The sequence below is a fragment of the Coenobita brevimanus genome, chromosome 112, assembly GCF_032717465.1.
Source record: "Coenobita brevimanus isolate Jiangsu-jjx chromosome 112, ASM3271746v2, whole genome shotgun sequence".
NCBI classification, from domain to species: domain Eukaryota; kingdom Metazoa; phylum Arthropoda; class Malacostraca; order Decapoda; family Coenobitidae; genus Coenobita; species Coenobita brevimanus.
The window spans coordinates 520,001-546,498 of NC_137065.1; the positions used below are offsets into that span (position 1 = coordinate 520,001).

A 26,498-nucleotide genomic window follows, 5' to 3' on the forward strand; every position below is an offset into this window, starting at 1 on the left:
ATTTGTAACTCTGTCTTTCCACTTTTCCCAAAGAATCCTTCTCAGTATTTTATTCTCAAATCATCACCACCTCGACCATTTTGTTTTTCCCGCTTAAGGATGGGGTAAGGCGCGGAGTGGAAGGAAAAATAGTGGGAGAACTGATGACAGAATCCTTAGTGAAATGGACTAAACACACATTCACTCACCATTCAAACCCAAGGAATCCTGACAAAATAATTCCTGATAGTAAGAGTTAAGAAAAATATGCATCGTAGAAATAAGACGTATTGTGCATACTAGCTCGTTGTGTGGTCATCTCATTGATAAGACCTAATTTGGTGATGATAAACTGCTGATATAACACCACCAGGGCTTGCATGTCACTGCCCTGATCTTCTGGTTACATGTACAGTTTATTTTCTTTATCATTTAATTCTGTGGCATGTGTAAAGTGGTAATGTGTGTATAGGTGTAAAGCTAACGGTATAACACTACCAGGCTTGCAAATCAGCCACCTGACAACTGCTTACATAATCAAGTAATTTAAATCTGCGTGTATAACAGACGAAAAGATTATAGTTTCTTAGCACAATATATTTAGCCTGCCTTTGGACAATTTTATTCTGTTTGTGGGAGGGTCAGAGGAGGGGTATATATATCTCGGCTATCAGTTTAAGTTTTATGGCTTGTGTAAAATAATGAGTCAAAGGCGAAAAAATTTATTTCGTAGTGTAATAATAAGTTACCGTCCGGACGATTTTATTCAGCTTAGGGGAGACTGACATCGTTCGTTTCGTTTCAGTTATAAAGGCTCCAACATGCTTGCATTCGTCGACCTTGGTCACCTAATGGCTGCTCTCCATACTGCTCGATCTCTAGCAGCCTCCCTATTCAGTCATTAACGCCCTTACTAACATGACCTTTTGTAAGTTGAATAAAAATGTCGAGCAGGAAAAAATAAATTATTTAGTGAATGAAGGGGTAGTTGAGACCCCAGGTTCTTCTGGACATGAACCCGGTGGACTGCTGGCTGAAGTAGGCTAACCATTTTCCAACAGTTCACCATCCTCGTCTTGAGAGACAGGAAAGGAGCTAAGGGATGTTTACAGTATATAACCAGGCAGAGGAGCCGCCTGGTTATATCGATGCTATCGCGTGAAGGCATCCCACTTCAGCACCACGCACCTCATTCTTGCCAGGACTTGGTATGCTATGCTTGCTGCTGCCAGATGGTATTTATGTGGCATAGGAAGGGTTTTAAATAGTGAGGGAGTTAAGGAAGGCTTTTATCTAACCCCTCACGTTCGAAGTCTTTCCTAAGTTGAATAAATCTTGTGGTCGTTGGGAGAAGTAAAATGAAAAAGATATTCGGGCTGAGTGAAGGTTTGGATGTCAGCTGTATTGTTCGCAGCCAGTGTGGGAAACAGACCAGCCTCTTGAGGAGATAATGCATTGGTTATTGGAAGAAAGTCAGCCAAGCGTTCCTCAGTACATTTTAGCTTACGTGTATTATATTATTTTATTATCACCACCATCATCCTTAGTGTTGAGGAATTCATCCAGGTGTCATGTGAGATGAAGTGGGGGAGGGGGATACCAAAGATGACATGGAGAGGTGGAGAGGTATATGAGAAGGGGGTCTTAAATTGGGGAGAGATAAGGGGAGGAGGAGATGAAGGGTTGGGGTGGAGAGATATGGGAGGTGTATGTGTGTTGGGGAGAGGGCCGCTTGATGGCAGAGGACAGGGTGACGAAGTTAACTCGTTTGTGGCCACCCCCTATTGGATTAAGGTGTCTGGACATAGATAGGTAGATGGATAGATAGTTACCGTTAGAGAATTTTTATTGTGCCTTGACACACCATCTTTACATTACCGCCCTTCAGACAGGTCCCCTATCTCCCTTACTATCATTATCAGTAGCTCTCCCATCCCTTATCACTGCTTCAGACATCTTCAGTAGTCTCTCTTCCTAACCTGTTCTGTTTGATATGCTTATTTATTTATTTACTTTTGTCATTACAGCGTTGGATTCTGCAGTAGTCACTCGTCATAAACCACTCTCTTCCATATCTTTTATTCCGTTCTTCCTGCATTGAAGAAAAAAAACACCACCACCAAAACAGGCGCCACATAACACGGCAACACCACAGAACACAGTACAGTATACCACCAACACGACCCAGTCAAAAACTGGGGCGTGACCACACCACACCACACTACACATCATTGCCACTCTGGCTCATTATATTAAATTTTACAGTAATTCATACACCACACCATACACCTCAGCACAACAGAACAGGTCAAAATAAAGCATCGCACCACAGGACACCACACACCACACCACACCACACCACACATCATATCACATCACATGGGCGTAGAGCGTGGCCTCGTATACAGTAAGATAAGATGATAACAGTTTGATTATCTGCTGCCCACCTCCCCCTTACCCCTCTCCTTTTCTCTCTCTTCCTCTTCTCTCCTCTAAGCTTTATTATTTCTCCCCTTTTTATTCTTTCTCCCCCTGCCCATTCTCTCCCCGTTTCCCCTCTCGTTTCCTTTCTCTCCCATTATTCTCCTTTTCATCCATCTCTCCCGTCACCTCTTACTACATTTCCTCTCTCCCTTTCCCGCTCCTTTCTCCTTTCCCCCCCTTCTCTTCCCTCCTTCCCTCTCGCTTCTTTCCCCCCCTCCTTCCCTCTCGCTTCTTTCCCCCCTCCCCTCTCGCTACTTTTCCCCCCTCCCCTCTCGCTTCTCTCGCTTCCTTTCCGTTTGCCCTCTCGCTTCTTTTCCCCTCTCCCCTCTCCTTTTCTCTCCTCTCCCTTCTTTTTCCCCCTCCTCTCTCCCATCTTTTCCCTCTCCTCTGTCCCTTCGTTTCCCCCTCCCGTCTGCCTCCTTTTCACCCCTCCCCTCTTCCTTCTTTTCACCCCTCCCCTCTTCCCTCTTTTCACCCCCTCCCCTCTTCCTTCTTTTCTCCCCTGCCCTCTCCTTTCTTTTCTCCCCTCCCCTCTCCCTTCTTTTCTCCCTCCCCTCTCTCGTCTTTTCCCTCTCCCCTTTCCCCACCACTTTTTTTCTCTCTTCCCTCTCCCCTCACCTCGTCTTTCTCGTCCCCATCCCCTCACCTCTTCTCTCTTCCCTATCCCCTCACGTCTTCTCTCTTCCCTATCCCCTCACCACTTCTCTCTCTCTTCCCTCTCCCTTCAATTCTCTCTCCCCTATCCCCTCATCTCTACTTTCTCTTCCCCATCCCCAACCTTTTCTTCCTCTTTCCTATCCCCTTACCTCTTCTTTTTCTCCTCCCTATCCCCTCATCTCTCTCTTCCCATCCCCTCACCTCTTCTTTCTCTTCCCCATCCCCTCACCTCTTCTTCCTCTTTCCTATCCCCTCACCTCTTGTTTTTCTCCTTCCTATCCCCTCATCTCTTTCTCTTCCCATCCCCTCACCTCTTTCTCTTCCCTATCTCCTCATCTCCTTTCTCTCTTCGCTCTCCCCACGCCTCTTCTTTCTCTCTTCCCTTCCTTCTTCCTTATTTTTGTTTTCTCCCTTCCTCTCCGTTCTTCCCCGCCCCCACTTCCTTCCCCTCCCCATTCCTGTCCATCTCACTTCTCTCGCTTACCCAACACTTTTTAATACCTTCCCCACACTTTCCTTGCTTATCTCTCCTCCCCAACCCCCACACTTCTCAGCTCCTTCCCCTCCCTTCCCCTACCCCTTTTAGTAACGCACCTCCTACCCCTTCCCCTCCCCCACCAATGCATTGTCTAACACGAGGCAGCATTGTTACGTATCAGAGGCAAAGGATGTGATAAAGACCGACCTTTGGAGTACAGATCATTGTTAGGGAAAGGATGCACATAGGTGGTTTGGATGGGGCATATTGGTGACACAAAATGGGTTGCCGATGAAACGGGATGGTAACAACACAGCTTATGGTGACGAGAAGGATTTGTGACGAAACGGGATTTTGTAACGAAACGAGCTGATGATGAAACGGGCGGATCAATGAAAGGAGATATGGCGACGAAATGAGTGGGTCGATGAAAGGAGATATGGTGATGAAATAGGCTGGTGACAAGACAGCATATGGTGACTTTTTTTTGTTTTTTGTTTTTTTGTTACGAATCGGGCTAATGAGGAAACGGGCTTACCCCCACCATGGACACGAGTACCCGTAGCCAGAGTGCAGTGTGACCACCACCCTTCCCTGATACAACTTACAAATAATCCACTATTCCCACACTGCACCACACCCTCCACACCACATGCCTCTTACCATCACCACACAAAATACAAGTCACAAACAGTTCACTTTTCCTACACAGCAATGCAGCCTCGTACACCACAGTACCTTACCGCATGCATCACACCAGTACCAAGGCACCAGCACAGCACAAAATACAACTCACAACCAATTCACTTTGCCCACAATGCCGTTCAGCCCTGCACACACCACATCACACATCAAATTTACCACAGGCACCACACTATCACAAAAAATACAAGGACTAGACACGAAATATAGATTAAACAAAACAATGTGTTAAAGGAAAAAAAAAAAACGAGCGCAAGCAAAGCACATGGACGAGGCATATAAATAACACATAAAACACCAGGCAATAAAATCATACAGAACAAACAATATAGCCAGACACTTGCATACGTACACTGTACTTACTGGTATTTACACACACACACACACACACACACACACACACACACACACACACACACACACACACACACACACACACACACACACACACACACACACACACACACACACACACACACACACACACACACACACACACACACACACACACACACACACACACACACACACACACACACACACACACACACACACACACACACACACACACACACACACACACACACACACACACACACACACACACACACACACACACACACACACACACACACACACACACACACACACACACACACACACACACACAGAAGAGTCCATTAGGTCAATAATGATTCGTGACTGGTGCTTAAGAAGGTATCATTGGTTCTGACTCCCCCACACATCCTCCGTGCCTCTCCCTACCTCACCCTCCACCCCCTCCAGTCTGCCTCAGCCTCATTTCCTACCTCACCCAGCCTCACCCTACCTCCTTTCCCTGTCTTGTCTCTCCTCTCCCTCCCTCCCTCCACCCCGCCTCCCCTTCTTCCCCTCCGCCCACCGTGCCACCCGCTTCTCCTGCTTCCCTCTCTCTCCACCCCGCCCCTCCCACCCACCTTTCCCCCTTCCCGCTGCCTGCATCCATCCTCCTCCAACCACTCTGACTCCTGGTTATTAAGTTGCCTTTTGTACTCCCTTAAGATATATTTTACACGAATCCCTACACCCCTAGTACGTGTTCACCCTCACCCCTACTGCTCTCTCTCTCTCTCTCTCTCTCTCTCTCTCTCTCTCTCTCTCTCTCCCTCCCTTCCCCCTCTCCCCACTCTCACCCCGTCCTTCACTCATTGGCATCTTTTCCCCTCAGATCAACTGCCCCTCCTCTGATCCTCTGTATTGATAAGTTACGCAGACGCACCCTCCTCCCTCGTCCCCTTTCCCCTTACCTCCCCTTCCTTTCTTGTAACTCACGTCTTCTCGCATTGCAAACTTCTCCCTTACGCATATCCTCTGTGCCTTTCCTATCTACCCTCACCACAACCCCAACCAATCCCTAGGCCCCTCACCTCCCTCCCTCATCCCTTCACCACTCCCCTCCCTTTTCTCCTTCATCCCCTCACCACTCCCCTCCCCTCTCTCCCTCATCCCCTCATCACTCCCCTCCCATCCCCGTCCACATCTGTACCTCCCAGTCCCCCCATTCCCTACCCCTCCCTGTCCCAGTCTACCTTCACCGTTCTCTCTGTTCACCCCTAATAACTTCTTCCTTTCCCCGTCTCCCCTAAGTACACTGTCCTCCCCATCACCCCCTCCCCCAACCCTCCTCCCCCTCCCCCCACCACTACCTTTCCAGACCATTTCTCATCTTCGTCTCAGTCTTCGCCAATTCTCAGCACAACAGGTAACCTCCCTCAGCATTCACTTCACATTCAAATTAGGTTAATTCTCAGGCTCCTATGACTCGCTCGGATGAAGAAAATCGTTTGGAATTAAATACTAGAGTTGCTTCGACCATTAGAGGGGTATTAGTGATTACAGTTGATCCCCATAGCCAGAATTATAATACTAGAGTTATTCTGAACATGAGAGGGTCAGTGGTATCTGACACTTAGACATCTTTGACTCGCCCAGTGGTGAATAAAATCGTCTGACATTAGCTGGGAAAGTACTAGAGTTGTTCCCACCGTGAGAAGAGTAAAACTGATCATTAAGACTCGGGATCCTGTAACTCTCAGGTGAATAAAATCGTCTGTATTGTAGCGACCTGCAATGCAATCCTAGAGTTGTTCCAGCCATGTGGGAGTTAATGGACCCTTTTCCAATGCTGGGCTCTTTCAACAGATTCGCACGCCGTGCACATTTTTTACCCACAGACGACTCCTCCAGATATATTTTCTCCCCAGACACGTACGGAATTGAATACAAGAATTGTTCCGATCAAGGGAGGGTTACAGGACTCTTCTCCACACATATACTTTCCTACAGACTCACGTAATATACATAGACAACAATTCAAAATTCATTTTTGTTTCCCAACGTCTCCTCACTTACGATGCTGTTTGTGCTGCTGGGGCCCCAAGGTGACTGGACAAGAATGTATTTGGAAGGAGGTCCAGCGTCGACAAACTTATATGAAGAAAGGAAATTCAGTACCAGTGGCCGTAGCCTATGCTTCAAACTTCAAACGCAGCGGTGAAAGCGAGTTGCTAATACATGACGGATATTTACAGAGCGTCTGTGGTTATTAGATATTACGGTCAGCCTGCATCCCATACCATCGAGTGTAATCAGTAGTGCTGTGGAGAGGCCAGGCATGTTTTAGCGTCTTCGTGTGTACTTAGAGATGAACCTCAAAAATTATGGGTTGGCATTCTCCATCTCAACTGGAGCTTTGAACTAGAGAGAGGTTTCAAAATTTTAGATGAATTTTAGAATGCGCCCTCTGTTGATCTGGCTTTTGATTTTGATGAGGGGCGACTAAAATGATACTGTAACCGACCTTAAGCCATTCGCTACAATTACGGTTTTCTGTTTTTATTATTGCTAACTTCAGACTATTTAATTAGTCAGGAGAGACTTTTCTAACTGAAGGGGGTAAGATATATTCCGTATAGAGCCTTCATTAACCTTTCATTACAAGAGGTCTCCCTTTATACATCATCGAAGCGAAGAAGTAAACCCTGACTGTCCATATGAGGTAATTTTCTCTTGGGGGGAGGCAGTGGTAGGTCCTTACTCATACTGGCGAGGTACTACGTCGAATGGGGAAAGGGTTCTAAGCAGGAGCAAGAAATGTAAAACTTGAATTGTGGTAGAGTTTCTTTTTGCCGACTGATGTTTCTGTCTGCTTATCTATCCATCTATCTGCGTGTGTCTGTCTTTGTTTATCCAAATACAATGTCTATGTCTGTCTCCTTCTCTTTGTCTGTCTGTGTGTCTGTCTGTCTCTGTTTGTCTGTCTATGATCAGACGCCTTAATTCAGAAAAAGGTAGCTGCAAGCCAATAGCCTCCATGTCACCATCTCCTCTGTCATCAGGCTTCCCTCCCTCTAACTCACACACCCTCATTCATGTATACCCATCCTTCCACTTCATCTTTGATTTCTCTGTCCCCTTACACTCCTTGTCAGTCTCTCATCCTCAGTTCTGAAAAGGACCAAATCATCTCAAGGAACTCCTAATACGTTTCTAACACCCTTTAATAATATAGATTAGCGGTAAAAAAAAAAAAAACAGCATTACGGCGTGTGGCTGTGGATAGATGGATAGGTAGATAGATTCTTTTTAATAATTGTTTGTCATTCATCATTTTTTCTCTCACTCCATCAGAAGACCAAGATGGGGGAGGCTGTAGACGCGCAATCAGGAGTTTCTGGAGATTACTGCGCCTTGATCTCCTCTTCTGTTTTATTATCTCTTGCGTATCCTTCTACTCCTCCGTCTTCTTCCTTGTTTTGTTTTCCTTCTCATTTTCCGTAATTTTCTCATTTCGTATTTTTGTCATGTATCCTGTGTCCCTTAGTTTTCCTGTTATATTTTCTATTTTCTTTTTTTTTTACTCATTCTCCTTCAGAAGTCAGAGATGGAGGAGGAGGCAGTGGACACGCAGTCAGGGGCGTCTGGCAGCAGCCTGGAGGAGATAACATTGGTCTCCGTTAAAATGGGATGGTTCTATTTCAACCCCATTTCCAGGAGGGGACGGGTGCTTCATCTGATGCAGGTAGGCAGTTGTTTTGATATGGGGGGGGGGTTGTTTTGATCTATGGAGGGTTGTTTTGGCGGTTGCTTTTATCCCTGTGACCGTTGTTTTATTGTTATTTATGTATTTGTGTTTTATTTTGCTTTTCTTTTGGTTCCTTGTCAAGCTGGGATGGTTCTACTTCAACCCCATCCTCAGGCGGGGATGTGTGCTTCATCTTATGCAGGTAGGAGATAGTTTCGAAGTTGTTTTTATCCCTGAGGGTTTGTTTTGGAGACTGTTTTTATTCCTGTGGCTGTTGTTTTAGTTTTGTCTCTATTATTTTGCTATTGTATTGGTTCAACGTCAAATAGGGATGCTTATACTTCGATCCCATCTCTAGGAAGGGACAGATGCTTGTTTTGGTTACTGTGGCTCCTGTTTTATTGTCTTAGCGTTGTTTTAGGGTTGTTCTGATATCTACGGCGCGTTTATTGCTGTTTTGAATCCTCTGTTCTTGTTTTGCTGCGAGATGAGGTTGTGGGAGTGGTTAAACACTGATTTCTTCTCACCCTTAAAACCCTCACAATGTGTGTGTAATTCACCGGGTCGGTCAGGACACGGCCTTGGTCAGGATCACTTGATGGTCGTGATCGTCAGCTTTTACCCTCCCGGAAGGGAGCTGAGAGCTCATATAGTCCGATCTAAGGGCAAGACTGTGACCTTCACACACGCACACACCCGTCCCCTTGCTCAAGGGGGACAGTAACCACCCACTTCGTCAGTGAAACTTTTTCGCAACCTGAGCGAGGCGCGAACTCCCGTCCACCAGTTGGCAAGCGGGAACGTTACCACTGCGCCAGCGAGCGGTGTGTGTGTGTGTGTGTGTGTGTGTGTGTGTGTGTGTGTGTGTGTGTGATTGAAAGTGTCAAAGTTTCTGAGAGAGAGAGAGAGAGAGTCTAAGATTGTAAGTGTATTTGGGATTATGTGAGTGTGATAGACATTAGCTATTACTTATTTCCTTATACTCTTGCTCTGCCACAGATGCTGGTCCTTCCCTTCATCCCCATCGTTGCACTGATCACACAGAACTGCCTGGCCATGTCAACAGCACTCAGGAACCAGGCGACTGTTGGACTGATTTCGCTCCAGGTAGGATTTCTCTCTCTCTCTCTCTCTCTCTCTCTCTCTCTCTCTCTCTCTCTCTCTCTCTCTCTCTCTCTCTCTCTCTCTCTCTCTCTCTCTCTTTCTCGTGTGTGTGTGTGTGTGCGTAAATGACAATGAAAGTACGTAGAAGATTTTTGTTCACACAGTACTTACATCCGTCTACGTGTCATTAATGTGTTGTTCTTGTACAAGGTTCGTATTTTGAGTAATTTTGTTTTGCTCGTTGCGAGGACGGCTCAGCCTGCTGGTATGAGGAGCGCACACATTTAGTTGCTTCGTGAAATTACAGATTAGCATTGCAGTCAGTGAAATAGGCTACAACTTTCCGGTGAAGCCGCCCGGTTAACTTGCTGATACCACAGGAAGGCATCCGTGTGCAGCAATTAATGCAAGATTGACACTGATAATGCAGCCTGAACCGTCCCCGCAACACAGGAGAATTGTGTTGCGTAATATATGGACCTCCCTATATTTGTGTTTCCGTCACGTGTGCCCGCCAGGTGAACGACGCTGTACAGATCGGTGAGCTGCTGAGGGCACTGCAGCTGGAGAGGACTGAAGTAGGCTACTACATCCTTAGTAATTCATCAGACTCCCTCAGGTAGGTAAGAATGGGAGAGAGAGAGAGAGGGGGGGGGAGGGGGGATTAAGTAGTTTGATAGATAGATAGAGTTTCACTTGATTTATCCAACAGAATTAATATCTCCAAGTTTATTTGAATAAAAGATATAGAAACCGACAAACGCCTACCTCGTTTTTGTTTTACATTGTTTCTGACCATTTTTTGTCTGGCTCTGTTTCTTCAATCAGGTAGTCTTTATATAAACACTTTCTCCATTCTCCAACACCTCTCTCTTCCACCCTTCCCATTCTTTCCCCTCTTTCCCCTACCCTCCCTCGTAGGCCCCCTCTCTATCTCGTCCACCCTTTCATTCTTTCTCCCTCTCCCTCGAGGATGAACATCTCAAGCGGATAAGAAACGAACCGACGTGGAAAGCTTTTACTTCACGGTGTCCCATCATCTTTCACTCACAACATCTCTTCCTCCCTCCGTCTCTCTTCTGGACGGCTGTCGCAACACCTCCCCGTCCCCCGCCCCTCCCACTCCCCATATCCCTCGCTTACCATGTCACTGAACCTTTAACTGACTTTAGTAACTGATTTATGCATGTGTTTTAAGTGTGCAGTCGGGTGATTGATATCAGATTATGAAGGACTTACGTAATGATGAGAACAGTAAACTTTCGTACAGTATTCAGGATTTATTTTAAAGCACTGCCATATCACCTGCCCTCACTTTTAATTTTATCTTCCGTAATGTAGCGTACTGAGGTAAAGGTAATAGTAAAATACTATAATAAGTTGTATGGAAGTCGAGTATGCTAATTCCAACACTCGGCGTCTCTCATCGATGTAAGAGATTGGCATTCGGAGCTTTGAACTTTAGTCAGACGCCACGACAATACCGCTTTATTAACAGCATCTCTATTCATGATAGGCAGATAACAGATAGCCGTACTTTATGTTATTCCCAACGGATCATACTGTATGTACCATACTATGAAAGAATTATGATTATCCCAAACCGAAACGATACGGTGCAGATGTTACCCAATACCCGAAACGCAAGTACCGCAACGCTGGAGTGTGACCAAGGACTTCAGGCACTTTAGTGAGAGGAGGAGGAGGTGGTGGGTGGGATGTAGGGGGGAGGAAGAGATATCATTGCATGGGCGGCTGACCGTGGGAATGGCCACAGTGTTTCTATCTTTAACCAGCATTACCAGTTCTCAACATGTTGGCTTCTGGAGTTGCTGAGGTAGGTTGCTAACGTCCGACGTCTCCAATATGCCTTGAGTAAGATGTTACATTTTACCATTTCCGTAGCCTACCAGTGTGTTTTAAGTCGGGCATTGGTGCATTTCCAAGACATTGCTTGTGGTAGAGGTTGTAACACATCGCTGAGTTTGCAGCACCGCTAATGCAAAATTGATTATAATATCTCATCATATTTACTATGCATTTATTGACAATTTCTTGTAGATACATGCTCTTACCTCGCCCTCCTCTTCCTATGGGCATTGTTTGTCGGTACAGTTTTGAGACACCATGTATATACCTACAGTACCAACCTACCTACCTATCCGTCTGTCTATCTATCTATCTATCTGTCTCATTTATTTTTCTCTCTCCCTCTAGAATGAACATCTTTCAGTGTATGCGAACGAACCAACCCAGTTAATTAAAACACTGACACGCTTATTCCCTTTTTCCGTCTCTCCCTTTGATACCCATTCCTTTCTTCTTCATCTTCCTTCACCTTTCGTCCTCTTTCTCTCTCTCCCTTTTTGTTTTCTCTCTCTCTCTCTCTCTCCTACCCCCTCTTCTTTCTTTCCCTACCACCTCTTTCTTCTCCTTCATTCCTTCTCGTTTTTCCTTACCCACACTTTCGTTTACTACCTCCTCTCCCTTCCTTCACCGTCTTCTTTCTCTCCTTCCATCCTTCTCATCTTTTTATTTCCGTACTTCCTGCTCCTCTTTCTCTCCTTACCCTCGCTTCTTTCTCTCCTTCCATCCTTTCTCTCCCTACCACCGCCCTTCTTTTGGGGGCAGGGTGGCTCAGTGGTAGAGCGTCGGACTCGGGACCGGGGGATCGTGAGTTCGAGCCACGCCCGGTAGCTACCATGCCGGGAGGGGGAGCTCCCTCCTATCACCTAGCGTGGCTATTTGATCTAATAAGGTCTAGGCCGGGGGAACATTTCCCTTTTCCCCTATCCCCTGTTCATTTTCTCCTTACCCTCTCTTCATTCTCCCCATCCCTCAGCTTGCTCCCCTTCTCTCCTTCTACCTTCTCTCCTTCCCTCTTGCTTCTCTTCTTTCTCTCCCTACCTCCACTTCTTTCTCTCCTCTCACCCCCCTCCCTCTCCCTTTTTCCCTCCAGAATGAACATCTCCAGCGTATACGAGCGAACCAACCTAATTATCGAAAGTCTACGTCGCTGGCCTCGCATCCACCAGACCCACACCCCGAGGACAAGGCTCTTCAACTCCCGGGTGCGATTTCAGATTAGGCTTCAGGACTTCAGGTAAGAGGGAGGATAGTGTTCTTTTTTACTTTGTTTTTGCAGCCAACAGACGATATTTCATTCTGTACTTCAGGATTTCAGGTGAGGGAGAATTAACCTTCAGTACAAGACCCCTCGCATGTCTCAAACTTGCTACAACCAAGTGATTTCTTTAAGTTTCAGGGTGAATTCAGATGAGGCTTCGGGACTTACGGTGAGAGAGTGTCACTGTATCCCCATCTGAAGTGTGTGTGGGGGGGAGGTGGTTCTGCGTGTGTGTGTGTTCTTACCTAATTGTTCTAAACTAATTGTAGCTTTACAGGAATGAGTCATGCTCGTACTGTCCCGTGTCTTAAACCATATTTATCGTACATATCCTTAAATTTGTGAATTGTTTTGGCACACACTATTTCATTTGGTCGTGCATTCCATTGATCAATTGCTCTGTTTGGGAAACTGAATTTCCTTACGTCTTTATCACCTCTCTTCTTATGCAGTCGTGTGTGTGTGTGTGTGTGTTAGAGAATGGCTAGTTTTTTACCAACAGACGAATTTATTGGTTAGATTCCAGTGACAGATCTCAATATTTCAGAATTATTCAACCTCCTTCAAGATTTCAGGTAGGATGGAGAATATTAAGACACCTTTTCCTTGTTCTTGCTGCCGGCAAGATTTTAATGGTTAGATCAGAGTTAGAGGGTCTCAGGGAGTAGACCTTTTCAGGTTAGAAGTTTAGTCCGTCGTTTTCAATACAAGACTTACCGGTATAATTTTTAAAATATTCACAATAAAAATTGTAAAAATATATTACAATACATAATGTAAAACTTACTCAGCTAATAATTAAAAAAAAAAAATCAGATTCCATGGCCTTTAACCCACATATCCACAAAATTTAATTGAAACCCACCTGAACCGGGACTTGAACTCAGATCACCACCAATATATAATCAACCCCTCCTTGGCTTATTATCCAGAAATCCACAGAATTTTATGTAAATCCATCAGTAACTTTTTGAGATATTGACAAGCACGCAAACAGACAGAGGTGAATACATGACCTCCTCCAACACCATTAGCAGAGGTAATAAAAAGTGACTGTCACCGTAAGAAATAAAAATGACTTACAGTAAATAATAAAGTATTGACTCACAATAAGTAATAATAATAAAAAAAATGATAAAATGTTCGTGCTGTTAGTTCTGTAGGGCACACGCAAGCTCACTTAATCCCCTTAGGACTGTGATTGGAACCCACCCTCACATGTACACGCACGTGTGATTATCAGTGTGTGTGTGTGTGTGTGTGTGTGTGTGTGTGTGTGATTACATTCTCTCTCTCTCTCTCTCTCTCTCTCTCTCTCTCTCTCTCTCTCTCTCTCTCAGTGTGTGTGTGTGTGTGTGTGTGTGTGGTTACATTCTCTCTCTCTCTCTCTCTCTCTCTCTCTCTCTCTCTCTCTCTCTCTCTCTCTCAGGGTGATACTGGTGGAAAACCTCGCCAGCACTTATATGCTTGCCTATCTATCAGTCTTTTCAATATGTTTGTCAGTCCCTCTCTTACACCATTTGTGTGTTTCTGTCTATCGGTCTCTCAGTATGTATGCCATTAACCATCAATTTGGCTGTCTCTTTTATCTATCTCTCTATGGCTCAGCTGTCAGTAGCTTTGTCTGGCTGGCTATCAGTCTCTGATTATATGTCTGTCTGTATATCTGGTTCTCTGTCTATCTATTGTTCTATCAACCTATCTGTCTATCCACACAGGGACTCCATAGACCCCCTGGAGACCCATGTAACAAAGGTTGTGTCTTGGTATAACAATGCCAACGCAATACTACTGCAGGTCCTTGCCAACACCATCAACAATGCTGATGCCAACATGCTGTGGAGGTAAGGACTGAATCAACTTTGTGTGTGTGTGTGTGTGTGATATGTACAGTCACATACGTATGTCCTTTTGCTGCTCTGGTGTCATAAATGCCTGCATGATACATAATTGACAGATATATCACCCACATATCAATACTGACATGCATTTCACTCCAGTACATCACAGTCAAGTGTCTGTGAATCCAGGGCTGAAAGAAAGGTAGCAGAAGCAGGCATACTTTTGTATTTGACTGTACATATTTGCCAACACTCCCAGAGGTCGTCCTTGAAGAGCTAGTGTCACCGAATTACTGACTTCCTGAGAAACTTATTTGAAATTGGCCTTTTGCATGTCTCCTAGAACCTCTGGAACCATTACAGATGCCTTCCTAGGACCCACCATAGATGATTTTCAGGAATTTGAGTCATTTTCACAAAGATTCTTCAAGTGAATTTTTGTAAATACATTAAGATTCGTAATATGAAGCCATATTCATTAAATTGCCTCTTTAGGGTCTCTTTAGATCCCTTTTAAGCCAAGAGACTCAAAGGTCAGGCAATAAACGGCTTGGTTGTTCTAATACTGTATATGTAGTAGTGTATATAAGCATTTACATAAGTCGCCCTTGTATGACTCTTTCACCAGGACACTCATCTCGTACCAGAATGTGATGCAGAGCGAAGAACAGTTTGGCATTGCACTGGTCTATGGAGCTGCATACTATCTCAAAGGTATGAGGAAAGTATGGAAACTGAGATACTGAGTGTAGATCATTTGTTGTAACATTGTCCTGTTCACTTTAAGTAGGCATAAAATTGCCCTGTCACCATCTTGAATTTGAGCTGCTACAGGAGAATAAACCTGATGTAAATTAAAGAGTTTATATATAGTAAGTAGCCTACAAGCAACTACCTTTATACCCTTTTCAGTTGAACTTGGCCTGGAATTGCCATCTCTTTATCTTGAATGTTAAGTTATAACAGTAGATTAACATTAAAACATGATACTAGTCACAAAGAAGTGTTTTGCAGAAAAATGCAGAACAACGTAAAACTGACATTCCTCCTTTTGAATGCCAAGCCGTAACAGTAGATTAGCACTAAAACACAGTGCAAGTCGCAGAGAAATGAGGATGCAGAATCATAGCATCGACTTCTTTTTCTCATTGAGCTACATAAAGTAGTCTGCAGAAAAACGTAAATCTAAGCCAGGTTAATGCATTAAGAGTGAAAAATACGCTCTGTCTATCTTACTTTCAGGAGGTTTAGATCAAGAGAGTTACCTGACGTGGGTTGAGGCGATTTCCCTGGCATGGCACTGGCTCAACCAAACTCGTGTACTGTCACCAGTATTTGAACGTCGACTCACTGACCTCGGGATACCCTTGACTGATACTCTCAGCCCAGATCAGCGGTAGGTAGAAAGGAGAGAGAGAGACAATTTTTACACGTTTATGTGTGTGGCAGCATGTCATAAAAGTTGTGTGTGTGTGTGTATACACACGGTATGTATTTATGTATATTAACATCAGGACCAACTTGCCTAGCCCTGGGCTCCTACACTTCTCGTGGGGCAACATAGAATTGGATGATGAATGGATGGATGTATACTAACCTGACTTCTTCACTACAGGCAAGACATATTGGGCAATGAGAAAAGAGAAGGGTCCTTAGAACAAGCAGACACCTTTATGCAAGAGAGTGCTACATTCATTGATTCTATAAGGGAACTGGAAGCATCACTTGTTACTGATATCAAGTAAGTTATTTCTCTCTCTCTCTCTCTCTCTCATGATAGTACTAACAGCTGTTGTCATTGCATCCACATCATGTGAATGTAAACTCACTGGACTGCTGGTTGATGTTTCCCCTTCATGTGCATCCACCATCCTCCTTTGGGCGATAGGGAACTAGAGATATCACTGGATACATATATTTACCCTTTCAGTGTTGTGACATTTTTGTCATTGTAATTAGGCCTCCACTGAATTATTTTAATCAGCTCAAGGGAAAGCTATGGTAGTAAAGGTGTTAATGAAAGCTATGTCTGACCCTGTGAAAAAAAATATATATATATACCAGTATATGATTACTTGGAGGTAGGTGGGGGCACTAACTATCTACTCACTCGATGTAGTGCTGCTTTGGGTGTCTGCCCTTTCCTCTCTTCCTTCCTTCCTCTTCTGTTTTTTTTCCTTCATTCTTTCCTCATCCTTCTGCCTGCAGGTGACTTTACACTCCCTCCTCTGTCTTTCTTTCCTTCATTCGTTCCTCTTCCTTCTGCCTATGGGCAATTCTACACTGAGTGATAAGCCAAGTGGTTTCCTGTACACCAAGAAGCCATTTACTATGCTGAGTGGTAGCCATATAACCAAATTATGGCACCTGGTGGTTTAGTGGGTAATTAAGGCACTCCAAACGGATTGAACCTCTGTAGGTTTATATCCAAGGGATGGTTGGGGTTTATTGCTCACATAATGCCACTAAGGGATGAGTGAGGCTGGTCACTCTCATCTTAAATGTCAGGACCAAGTTGCCTAGCCCTGGGCTCCTACTCTTCTCATGGGGCAACATAGGATTGGATGGTGGATGGATTATTATTATTATTATTATTATTGTTATTAATATCATTAATCATTATTTTTATTATCATTATTACTATTATCATTATTATCTTCCATTCTTCCAGGATTGCCATAAATAGGGAGCTAGACGTTGCTGACCGGCAGTACACCCTGGCCATCACTGTCCTCATACTTGTCCTCGTTATATCGCCAGTCATCATCGTACTTGTCAGAAGGGCCACTGGACTCATACACGTGAGTGAGAGAGAGAGAGAGAAGCACAGGAAGCTAATACTGTGTCAGGTACAAGAAATATTGTTAAGTAGCAGATACAATTCAGATGAGCATGAGACCACAACAGCAGAAGCACTATCAGATAAATGGTATATGGTTTGGCCATGTGGAGAGTAAAGAGAATGAGAGTTTGACTAAGAGAGTGTATGTGAGGGAGGTGGAGGGGGAAGCAGAGAAAGAGAGAGCAAGGATAAGATGAAGGAATGTGGTGAAGAGGTATATGAGAGAGAGTGATATGGTGTGGAGGGAAGGCAGCTTGAGAGTGGAGGATGGGGACATGAAGGCAGTTCATTTGTAGCCACACCTTCCTGGATTAAGGCATCTGTCAGTAGATAAGTGGATAGACAGATAGACCTTTTTACTTCTTGTTGGAATCTCCCAAGATAGCAGGCAGTGTCCCTTATTTGACTGTAGTAGTAACAGTAGTGGCAACTCCACACTTATCTGAATCTAAACCTGGTGGACTGCAGGCTGAAGTTGCCCTCCTCCTGCAGTTTATCGTCCTTCCTTAGGGGAATAGGGTGGGAGCTGAGGGACATTTATATAACCATACAGTGGAACAACTCTTATATATCACTGGTACCACATGAAAGTGTCCCTCACCAATGCCATCCCTCATGCAGTCAGGAATAAAAAATCATAAACTTTCTGCTATCTTCTTGTCCCTTATTCACCCCCAACCCTCCTTCAGGTCTATGCCTATGATCTCCTGCTGAAGTCTGCTGAAGTGAAGAAGGAGAAACGAAAGAGTGACAACTTGTTGTATCAGTTGCTGCCTAGGACTGTTGCCCACTATCTCAAGCAATCCAAGCAGGTGAGAGAAGAAGAGAAATGGGGGGGGGAAGTGTTTTGGTTTAGTGTTAATAGTGTGTTTGGTTGGTGGTTAAGATTAGTAGAAAGCATTAGCCTCACTATATCACCTTTTTGATTACCATACATACCTAACTCATGTCCGACAAATGGCAAACCCTTACTGTATTTTTATTTTATTTTTATTTTTTTTTTAAGGAAAATAATCTGGTGTTAATTAGATGACTACCATATTCAATTTTCCTCTGTATCAGGGATGAGTTTTCCCAGTAGTGAGCAATATCATTGGGCATTAACTAGAGGAAACCATTAAATTTACCATTAAACTAGATAATTATTTTTAATGGGTAGTAGTAGTAGTTGTTGTAGTTGTAGTTGCAACCCCAGGCTTATCTGAATATGATCACAGTGGACCGTAGACTGCAAGTGTCCTTTTCCTACAGTTTGGCAACTTCCTTTGAGAGGGTAGAGAGTGAGTTGAAGTAGATTTGTATAACCACTCACTGGCTCCATCCAGTCATACTAGTGCCACCAGGTGAAGGCATCCATCTCCAGTACCTTTCATTGGTGGAAAACATTTAATGACAGTAGTGTATTTTACTCTTCAGCCTCTTAATTAATGATGTCCTTTATTATCAGGTGCCAGCAGAATACTTTGAGTCAGTCACCATCTATCTCAGTGATATTGTTGGATTCACTCGCATCTCCTCGGAAAGCAGCCCCCTTCAGGTAGGTTTATCATTTTTGGTCTCATCATCATCTTTGTCTTTGTCATCATCACTATCATCAGCTTCATCATCATCATCACTTTTGGAATCATCATTATCATCATCATCATCATCATGTTTTATATCATCATCATCATCATTATATGTTCTTTGTCTTCACGGTTATCATCATCATCATCATCCATGTCTTTGTCACCACCACCACCATCATTTCAGAGTTGCAAACATATAAAAGGATTATAAAGCTCAACTGTATGTGCCCTGTGGAGTGCCCTTATCAACTTGGAGCCTCGTCTTATCGTCAGAGTGATTATTATTAGACAGACGACCACTTACTGTATACTCTCTCATCTTCACTGCTTTTTGGGAGAGTTATTTTCTTCACAATATAGGGTCATTCTAGAGTTATTTTCCTCAGTCTAGGGTCATCTTAGGGTAATTTTCCTTATTTTAGGGAAATTTTCTTTACATTTTAGGGTGATTTCCTCATGTTGGGATAATTTCCCTTGATATTAGGTCTTTTATTCTCAAAGGTAAGCTTCCTCAAATGCCTCAGATAGAGCCAGGATTCCAGGGGCTTGAATGATAAGTGAATGGAAGCGTGGCCCACTGGATTGGGCAAACTTGGGCTGTCTGGATGTTGCCACTCCTCATCCTGCCCTAAGTTGGGAAAGGAAGTCCGGATGATGATGGTGGTGATGATTTTCCTCACATTTTAGGGTAGTTTTCCTCTTCATGGATAATTTTCCACATTATTTTCCTCATTTTAGGGTCATTTTCCTCACACTTTTGGGTCCATATTTTTTCATCTTCATTGCATTTTTCGGGTTCTTTTCCCCACATTTCCTGCCTCTTTCTGAGTCTTTTACTCACCTCCAGTATATTATTTGGCCCATGAGGATTTAAATCAAAGGTGTGGTCAGGATTATAACTCACATACATGGTTTATTGTGAGAACATAGTGAAAAAAGTAATGCTTGGATTGACGGTAGTAGTGCATGCATAGAAGACAATAAGATATTAACACCAAAGGTTCGTGTGACTCACTTGTATCTAAATAAAACCATCTGACATAACCTGAAATAGTATATTAAATTTGTTCTGTCTGTTGGAAAGTTAATAATGACAATATTACCTCAAGGCTTCTGTGACTCACCTGAAGAAAATTATCTAGCTTTTACCCTAAACAGATAGTAGAATTCTTCCAGCCATGAGAGGGTTCATTTGGATCCCCACTCACTGTTGCTATGGTTACAGAAGAAATTAATATTTAATGTTTCTGTTCTCTGACCTTTTTATCTGTATCTGTCTCCTGTATCTCTCAGCTGAGGCTTTATCTACTCCACTTGTAAACCAGTGAACACACACACACACACACACACACACACACACACACACACACACACATTTACTCTGTATGTTTATATTTCTCTCTCTCTCTCTCTCTCTCTCTCATCCATCCAGAGTATCTTTCAACTTGCCTACATTCATACCCTACTACCTATCAACCAGCCTACATTTCTACCTCTATATCTCTGTCTCGTACCCTATTTTATGGCTGTAACTCTCTCTCATTTCTCACTCTTTCAGGTGGTAATGCTCTTGAACACTTTATACAAGCAATTTGATGCCAGCATTGAGAAGTTTGATGTGTACAAAATGGAGACAATTGGAGATGCTTATATGGTTGTGTCAGGACTGCCTAACAGGAATGGTGAGTAAGTAGATAGATAGAATGGATAGATGGGTAGATAGATAGGGAGGTAGAGAGATGGGGGAGGTTTTAGGGAGAAGAAGAGGACTGGAGATGCCTTTATGTTTATGGATGGACTGCACAGCGGGAACAATGAGGATGATAGATACAGATACAGTACGTAAATGATTAGATAACTAGGTAAGAATGGTGAGAATACTTTACAGGCACCTAAGAATGGTAAACATATATTATCAATCACAGCACAGAGATATCTGTTCCCTCTGATGTACTGGGTGGTCCATGTTTTACCCATTCCAGTTCTCGTGTGTTGTGTGGATGGTTCATCAGCATTACAGTACTGGTATATACCCTGTATCATTTTCTATATGGTAGATGACAGATCAGTGCAGAAGGTGAGAGGTGTGAATGTTGACGGTAGGGTTGTGAGAGGCAGACCAAAAAAGACCCAGGACAATGTCATAGAGTGTGATCTCACGGATAAGGGACTGAAAATGGAGGCTGCCAGAGATTGAGCAGCATGGAGAGCTGACACGTGCATGCATATTGGAGCTTTTATAAATTATACGACAGTAGTGTCTGTTTTATATATCCAGTGAATGTATGGTTGATATAATTATTTTATTTTAATTTGGTCAGAAATTGTCATCTCTATCATGAATGTTGAACTGTAACAGTAGAATGACACTAGGATATGTTGGTCATCACAAAACCTGCTAGGGAGAGGATGTTTGGCAGTCCTATACCACTGTTTTTTTCTGCTACGAGCACTGTAAAATAAGCTGCAAAATGATGAAGATCTGAGCCAAGTTAAGGTGAAAACTATAGTAATTTCATTAAGCATTCAAAATAACTTATCTCCTCACACCAGCAGACTTAGTTGTCCTTACAACACATGAGAATTGAGATGAGCAGACATGACTGTCCCCTCACCATATGGGAATTGAGATGCATAACATATAGACTACCTTGTACATTGTCCATAGTTGATCATACCCTTGTTAACTTCTCCTAATGTCCTTATTCCTTCTCATCTTCACTAATTATCGTCACTAGTATCAGCCACTTAGACAGTCTGAGACAAAAATTGGCATACTGTTCCACTGTTTATGCATAATACTTGTCCTCATTGTCCACTCTTTGTTTCCTTCAAGTTCTGGAAAACTTTCATCATCATCTAAGCCTTTTTTTTTTTTCCCTAAAAAACTTTCAACAGTCAGTTTTACCTTAGCCATTCTCTGTTTGCCCCTCCATATCCCTTCCCCCTCTCTCTCAGACCCCATTCTCTACTTCCTTCCCCTTTCCCTCTCCCTTTCCTTCTATCACTTCTCTCACTCTCCTCCCTTGCCCTTACCCTCCACTCTGCTTTTTCATACACACTCAATTTTACCCTCCCCATCACCCTTCCCACTCCCCCTTTTTCTGTCATTCACCCTCACCCATACTCCCCTCACCCCCAGGAGAGCGCCATGCAGCAGAGATTGCAGAGATGGCTTTAGTTCTGCTGGATATGGTGTCACGTTTTGAATTGCTGCACAAGAGAGGCGAACTTCTTCAAGTCCGCATTGGCATACACTCAGGAACTTGTGTGGCTGGTGAGTGGTGCAGGGGGAGGGCAGAGGAAGAGGGAGGGATGGAGGAAGAGAAAGTGGAGGATGAGGAAGGAGGGATGTAAATGGTTTTAGGTGGAAATAAAGTGAATATACCAGTAACATTTAGGTTGGGAGGTTTGGAAGAGAGGGAGGCAGTGGGATAAATTGAGAGAAGAGGGAGGGAAAGAGAAAGGGCAAGAAAGAAGGGGAAATTACCTGAAATGTCCACTGTTGTACTAAATTTGTTGTTGTGGTTTGAGTTGATTTACAACAGAGGGAAACTTCTACGGGTAGGAACATGTGAGGCTGGTGAGTGAGGGGGAGAGGGAGAGGAGAAGAAGGTAAGGAGAAAAAGGAGATAGGGAAGGAAGGGCACAAAGGAGACACAGAGGAAAGGAAGGTGGGATTTGAGGGGGCAGGAAGAAAAGGAGGAATACAAAGGAGGTTGGGAAGGAAAGGAGGGAGTGAGAGAGAGGAAGGTAAAAGGGATTATGAGGAAGAAGATCAGAGGGGGGATTGAGGAGAGCTGAGACGGAAGGGAAAAGTTGGGGTTGGGAGGCAGGGAGGAAAAGTTTGAGTAGGAGAGGAAAGGAGGCAACATAAAGTTAGGTTGGTAGTTTTGAGAGGAAGGGAGAGAAAAAGGGAAAGGAAGGGAGAGAAAGGGAAGGGGTAGAAAATAGTAGGGATAGAGTGTGAGTACAAACTATGGCTTATAAGTATACTATATCCCGCAGGTGTTGTGGGTACCAAGATGCCTCGGTACTGCATGTTTGGCAAGACCATCACCACAGCACATTTCATGGAGAGCAGCGGCTTACGTAAATATCTGGGCTTAGTCTTCTGCACACTGTCTTTGCCACCATCTGTGACCTCCAGTCTTTTTAAATGCAGTGTGTCCAGACATCACAAAATGAACAGATATCGATTCATCTTTCTTGTTTGTTCAGTTTTCTTTGAAGAAATAAGTTTGGCAGGCTCTCAGCTTTGGGTTGTTCAGTTTTGCCTAATGGTATATACATACATTCATACATACATGTATGCATGCATACATACATACCTATATACATACATATAGACAGACAGACATGTATACATACATTCATACATACTTTACATATATACATACATACCATACATATACATAGAGAGAGAGACAGACAAACAGATATACATAGACAGACACGTACACGAATAGAGAGGTAGATCGATAGAAAGATAGATAAATCCACCATACCTCCTTTTCATTTGTACAGCCATGAAGATCCACATCAGTGAGACTACCCACAAAATTTTGGCACTCACTGGTCGGTTTCAGCTGCAGTTCCACAGACGCATGCAGGTTGTCAGCAAGTATAAGGTGCAAAATAGTCAGGTGAGTCAGTGTAAGATAATGAGGCAGGCCAGATGCTGGTAAGGTAGTATGAGGTGGTGAGTCAGAATAAAGTGGTGGGGTAGGCTGGAAGGTGGTAATATCAGTACACCAGTCCTGTATGAGACAGCCTTAGCATGTATTCAGTATGGATGAAGGGTGTTAGTGCCAAAGTGGTGACATATGGAGATGTAGAAGGACTACTGGGCCTTGGGGATAGCCCCTGAAGCCTTTGCCCAGAGTCAGACACATAATATATATATATATATATATATATATATATATATATATATATATACAGTATATATATATATATATATATATATACTGTATATATAGATAGAGAGACAGACAGACAGACAGATAGATAGATAGGGAAGTTATATGGAAGAATTATTATAGAGAAAGTAAGAGAGATATAAGTCCTAGTAAGTGATGAACAGTGTGGCTTTAGGAGTGGTAGAGGATGTGTGGATCAGATATTTGCAGTGAGACAGATACTGGAGAAGACTTGTGAGAAGGACCAAAAGGTGTTTATGGCATTCATGGATCTGGAAAAAGCATACAACAAAGTAGACAGAGAAGGATTGTGGAAGGTTCTGCACACGTATGGTGTAGACGGTAAGCTGCTAGGTGCTGCAAGAGTTTTTATAGTAGTAGTGAAGCATGTGTAAGGGTAAATGGGCATCAAAGTGAATAGTTTACGATGGTGTGGGCATGCGACAGGGTTGTGTGTTGTCCCCATTGTTGTTCAATATATAGATATGGTGATGAGAGAAGTAAAAACACGAGTAATGGAGAGAGGGATGGCATTGGTAATGAATGGTGATGGATGGAATATCTCAGATTTGTTGTATGCTGATGATGCAGTACTGTACTACATGCAAATACCAGATGAGAACTTGGTAGAGTAGTGCACAGTTTTGCTGATGTCTGTGAGCGTCATGCCTTGAGAGTAAATGTAGAAAAGAGTAAAGTGATGGTTACTGAGAGAGCAGGTGAACCTCATTGTGCTGTACAGATGATGGAGAGAGACTGGAATTGGTGAGAGAGTTCAAATACCTGGGTACACTGTTAGAAAAGAGAGGAAAATGTGCAAAAAAAGTGGAAAGTAGAGTGACACAAGGAAGGAAGGTAGCTGGTGCTATGAAGGCCTTGATAAGAAACAGAGGCTTAAGAGTTGCAGCTGCACGAGGCTTACATGAAGGAATGTTAGTGCCAACTTTAACATATGGATGTGAGACTATGTTGTGGCATGAAAATGAAAAGTCAAGAGTAAGAGCAATGGAGATGAGACTGACGAGGAATGCATGTGGAATACAGAGAGTGGATGGGATACGAAATAATGTGATTCGCAAAAGATGTGAAGTGAGGAAGTCTGTGGATACCAGAATTGAAGAGAGTGTACTGAGATGGTATGGTATTGTGGAGAGAATGGATAACAATAGATTGGTTAAAAAGGTATATCTGAGCGAATTTGAAGAAGGGAGGAGGCGAGGTAGGCCAAGGAGAAGGTGGAGGGTTATGGTGGATGAGTGAGAAAGAGAGGTATGGAAGTCAGTGAGGCTAAGGGACTGACAAGAGATCGAGCTGGCTGGATGAATGTTATGAGAAGTGCATGATCAGGGATTTGGCACCCATTTTTAATGTGGCAGTGTCAGGATTGACTCTAATGGATATGTTTATGTGAAGCTACAGAATGTGGTGAATGTTTTTGGCATATCTGATAGAGCCAGGATTCCAGGGGCTTGAATGATGTGAACTTTTAGGCCTACTGTGTCATTACACTTTTATATGTTCACTAATCCTATATTTTTAGAACTCGTGTATAGTACTGTATTGATTACAGTATTATACAGTATCATACAGTATCGTACAGCAAGTACTGTCTCCAAACACATTTGTAATGATATAAGTAGTGATGATAGTGTTCACCAATATATATAATGTACTGAGTGGGTAGGTTTTTCAATTATTCGTCAAATCCGATTTCTTGGCATCGGCCCGGTCCCACAGATGCTGAATAATTGGACTTCTGCTGTATATAGTGGTCAGTATAAGGTGGTGAACAAGTATGGTAAAGCTACTACAACCTGTCCCTATCTTTCCCTGCCTATCTCTGTCAAGCCCTGCATCTCCCTTCCTACCAATATACCTGTAATCATCATCATAATCATCATCGCCATTGTCATCATCACCATGTTCCTACCTCTGCCTGTACCTTTCCCAGTACTGTATCTATCTCTGTAATCCTACCATGGTGCCTCTCCCTGTTGAATCCACCTCTACCTTTACCTTTATTTATCACTTTTACTGTATCTTGCACCCCCAATCTCTTCCTCTCCCTACCTTCCCTGGTATTACCTTGCTGCGTATTCCCCCCCCCCTCCCTTTTTTTTTTTCCATGACTGCCTCAGCATGTCCCTGCCTGTACTTAGCTCCACTTTTGCTGATAGGCTAATCTTTTTCTCCTTAACTGTTCCATGCCACTTTTCCCTGCCTCTGCTCACTGTAGGAGCTTGAGTTGGACACATACTGGCTCCTGGGTCGCGTGGCAGGGGCTGAGGAGAGCAGGGTCAGTGAAACCAGGCCCCAAGATCACACTCCTGCCTTCCTTCAGTATGTGACAGAGAGTGAAACTAAACCAAGGCCCACCATCACGCCAAGATTCTGAGAGTACGTGTGTTGTGTACCAGTCATGCTCCTGTTATAATCTTGTTCAGTACTTTCTACACATATCACACACTTATTATACAACTGCCATACTCTGTCATTTCTCATCCTTAATCTCCTCCTCCACCTCACTAACATTCACACTTCCAGTCATTTTTCCATTTTCTCTACATGGCCAAACCATCTCACGGTATTTCTAGCACTTTCCACCACTTCCATATCAACACTCTAACATTCCCAGACTTCATATGTCTGTCTGTCTCCACATAACTTCACATGCTCCTCCCAAATAATATATTTCCACTCCTCTTAATTAGCCTGTCAGTTAGATGGACAG

The 26,498-nt window shown here is 43.5% G+C and overlaps 1 protein-coding gene across 1 annotated transcript; it reads left to right on the forward strand.

The window, feature by feature from the left end:
* Positions 1 to 8,222: 8,222 nt before the first annotated feature.
* Positions 8,223 to 26,162, forward strand: LOC145418033 (uncharacterized). The gene is made up of 16 exons (XM_080286566.1): positions 8,223 to 8,360; positions 9,363 to 9,470; positions 9,986 to 10,086; positions 12,427 to 12,570; positions 14,313 to 14,438; positions 15,064 to 15,149; positions 15,678 to 15,831; positions 16,051 to 16,176; positions 17,107 to 17,236; positions 17,967 to 18,089; positions 18,725 to 18,814; positions 20,404 to 20,527; positions 21,988 to 22,122; positions 22,854 to 22,937; positions 23,373 to 23,491; positions 26,004 to 26,162. The coding sequence occupies exons 1-16, from the start codon at positions 8,223 to 8,225 to the stop codon at positions 26,160 to 26,162; spliced, it is 1,947 nt and encodes a 648-aa protein (XP_080142692.1).
* Positions 26,163 to 26,498: the final 336 nt, after the last annotated feature.

Excerpts from the sequence above, each read along its gene's own strand:
- LOC145418033 (XM_080286566.1), top strand. The coding sequence starts at position 8,223 with ATGGAGGAGGAGGCAGTGGACACGCAGTCAGGGGCGTCTGGCAGCAGC. Across the intron at positions 18,090-18,724 it reads ATCTCAAGCAATCCAAGCAG|GTGCCAGCAGAATACTTTGA; the intron begins GTGAGAGAAGAA and ends CTTTATTATCAG. Across the intron at positions 23,492-26,003 it reads ATAAGGTGCAAAATAGTCAG|GAGCTTGAGTTGGACACATA; the intron begins GTGAGTCAGTGT and ends TGCTCACTGTAG.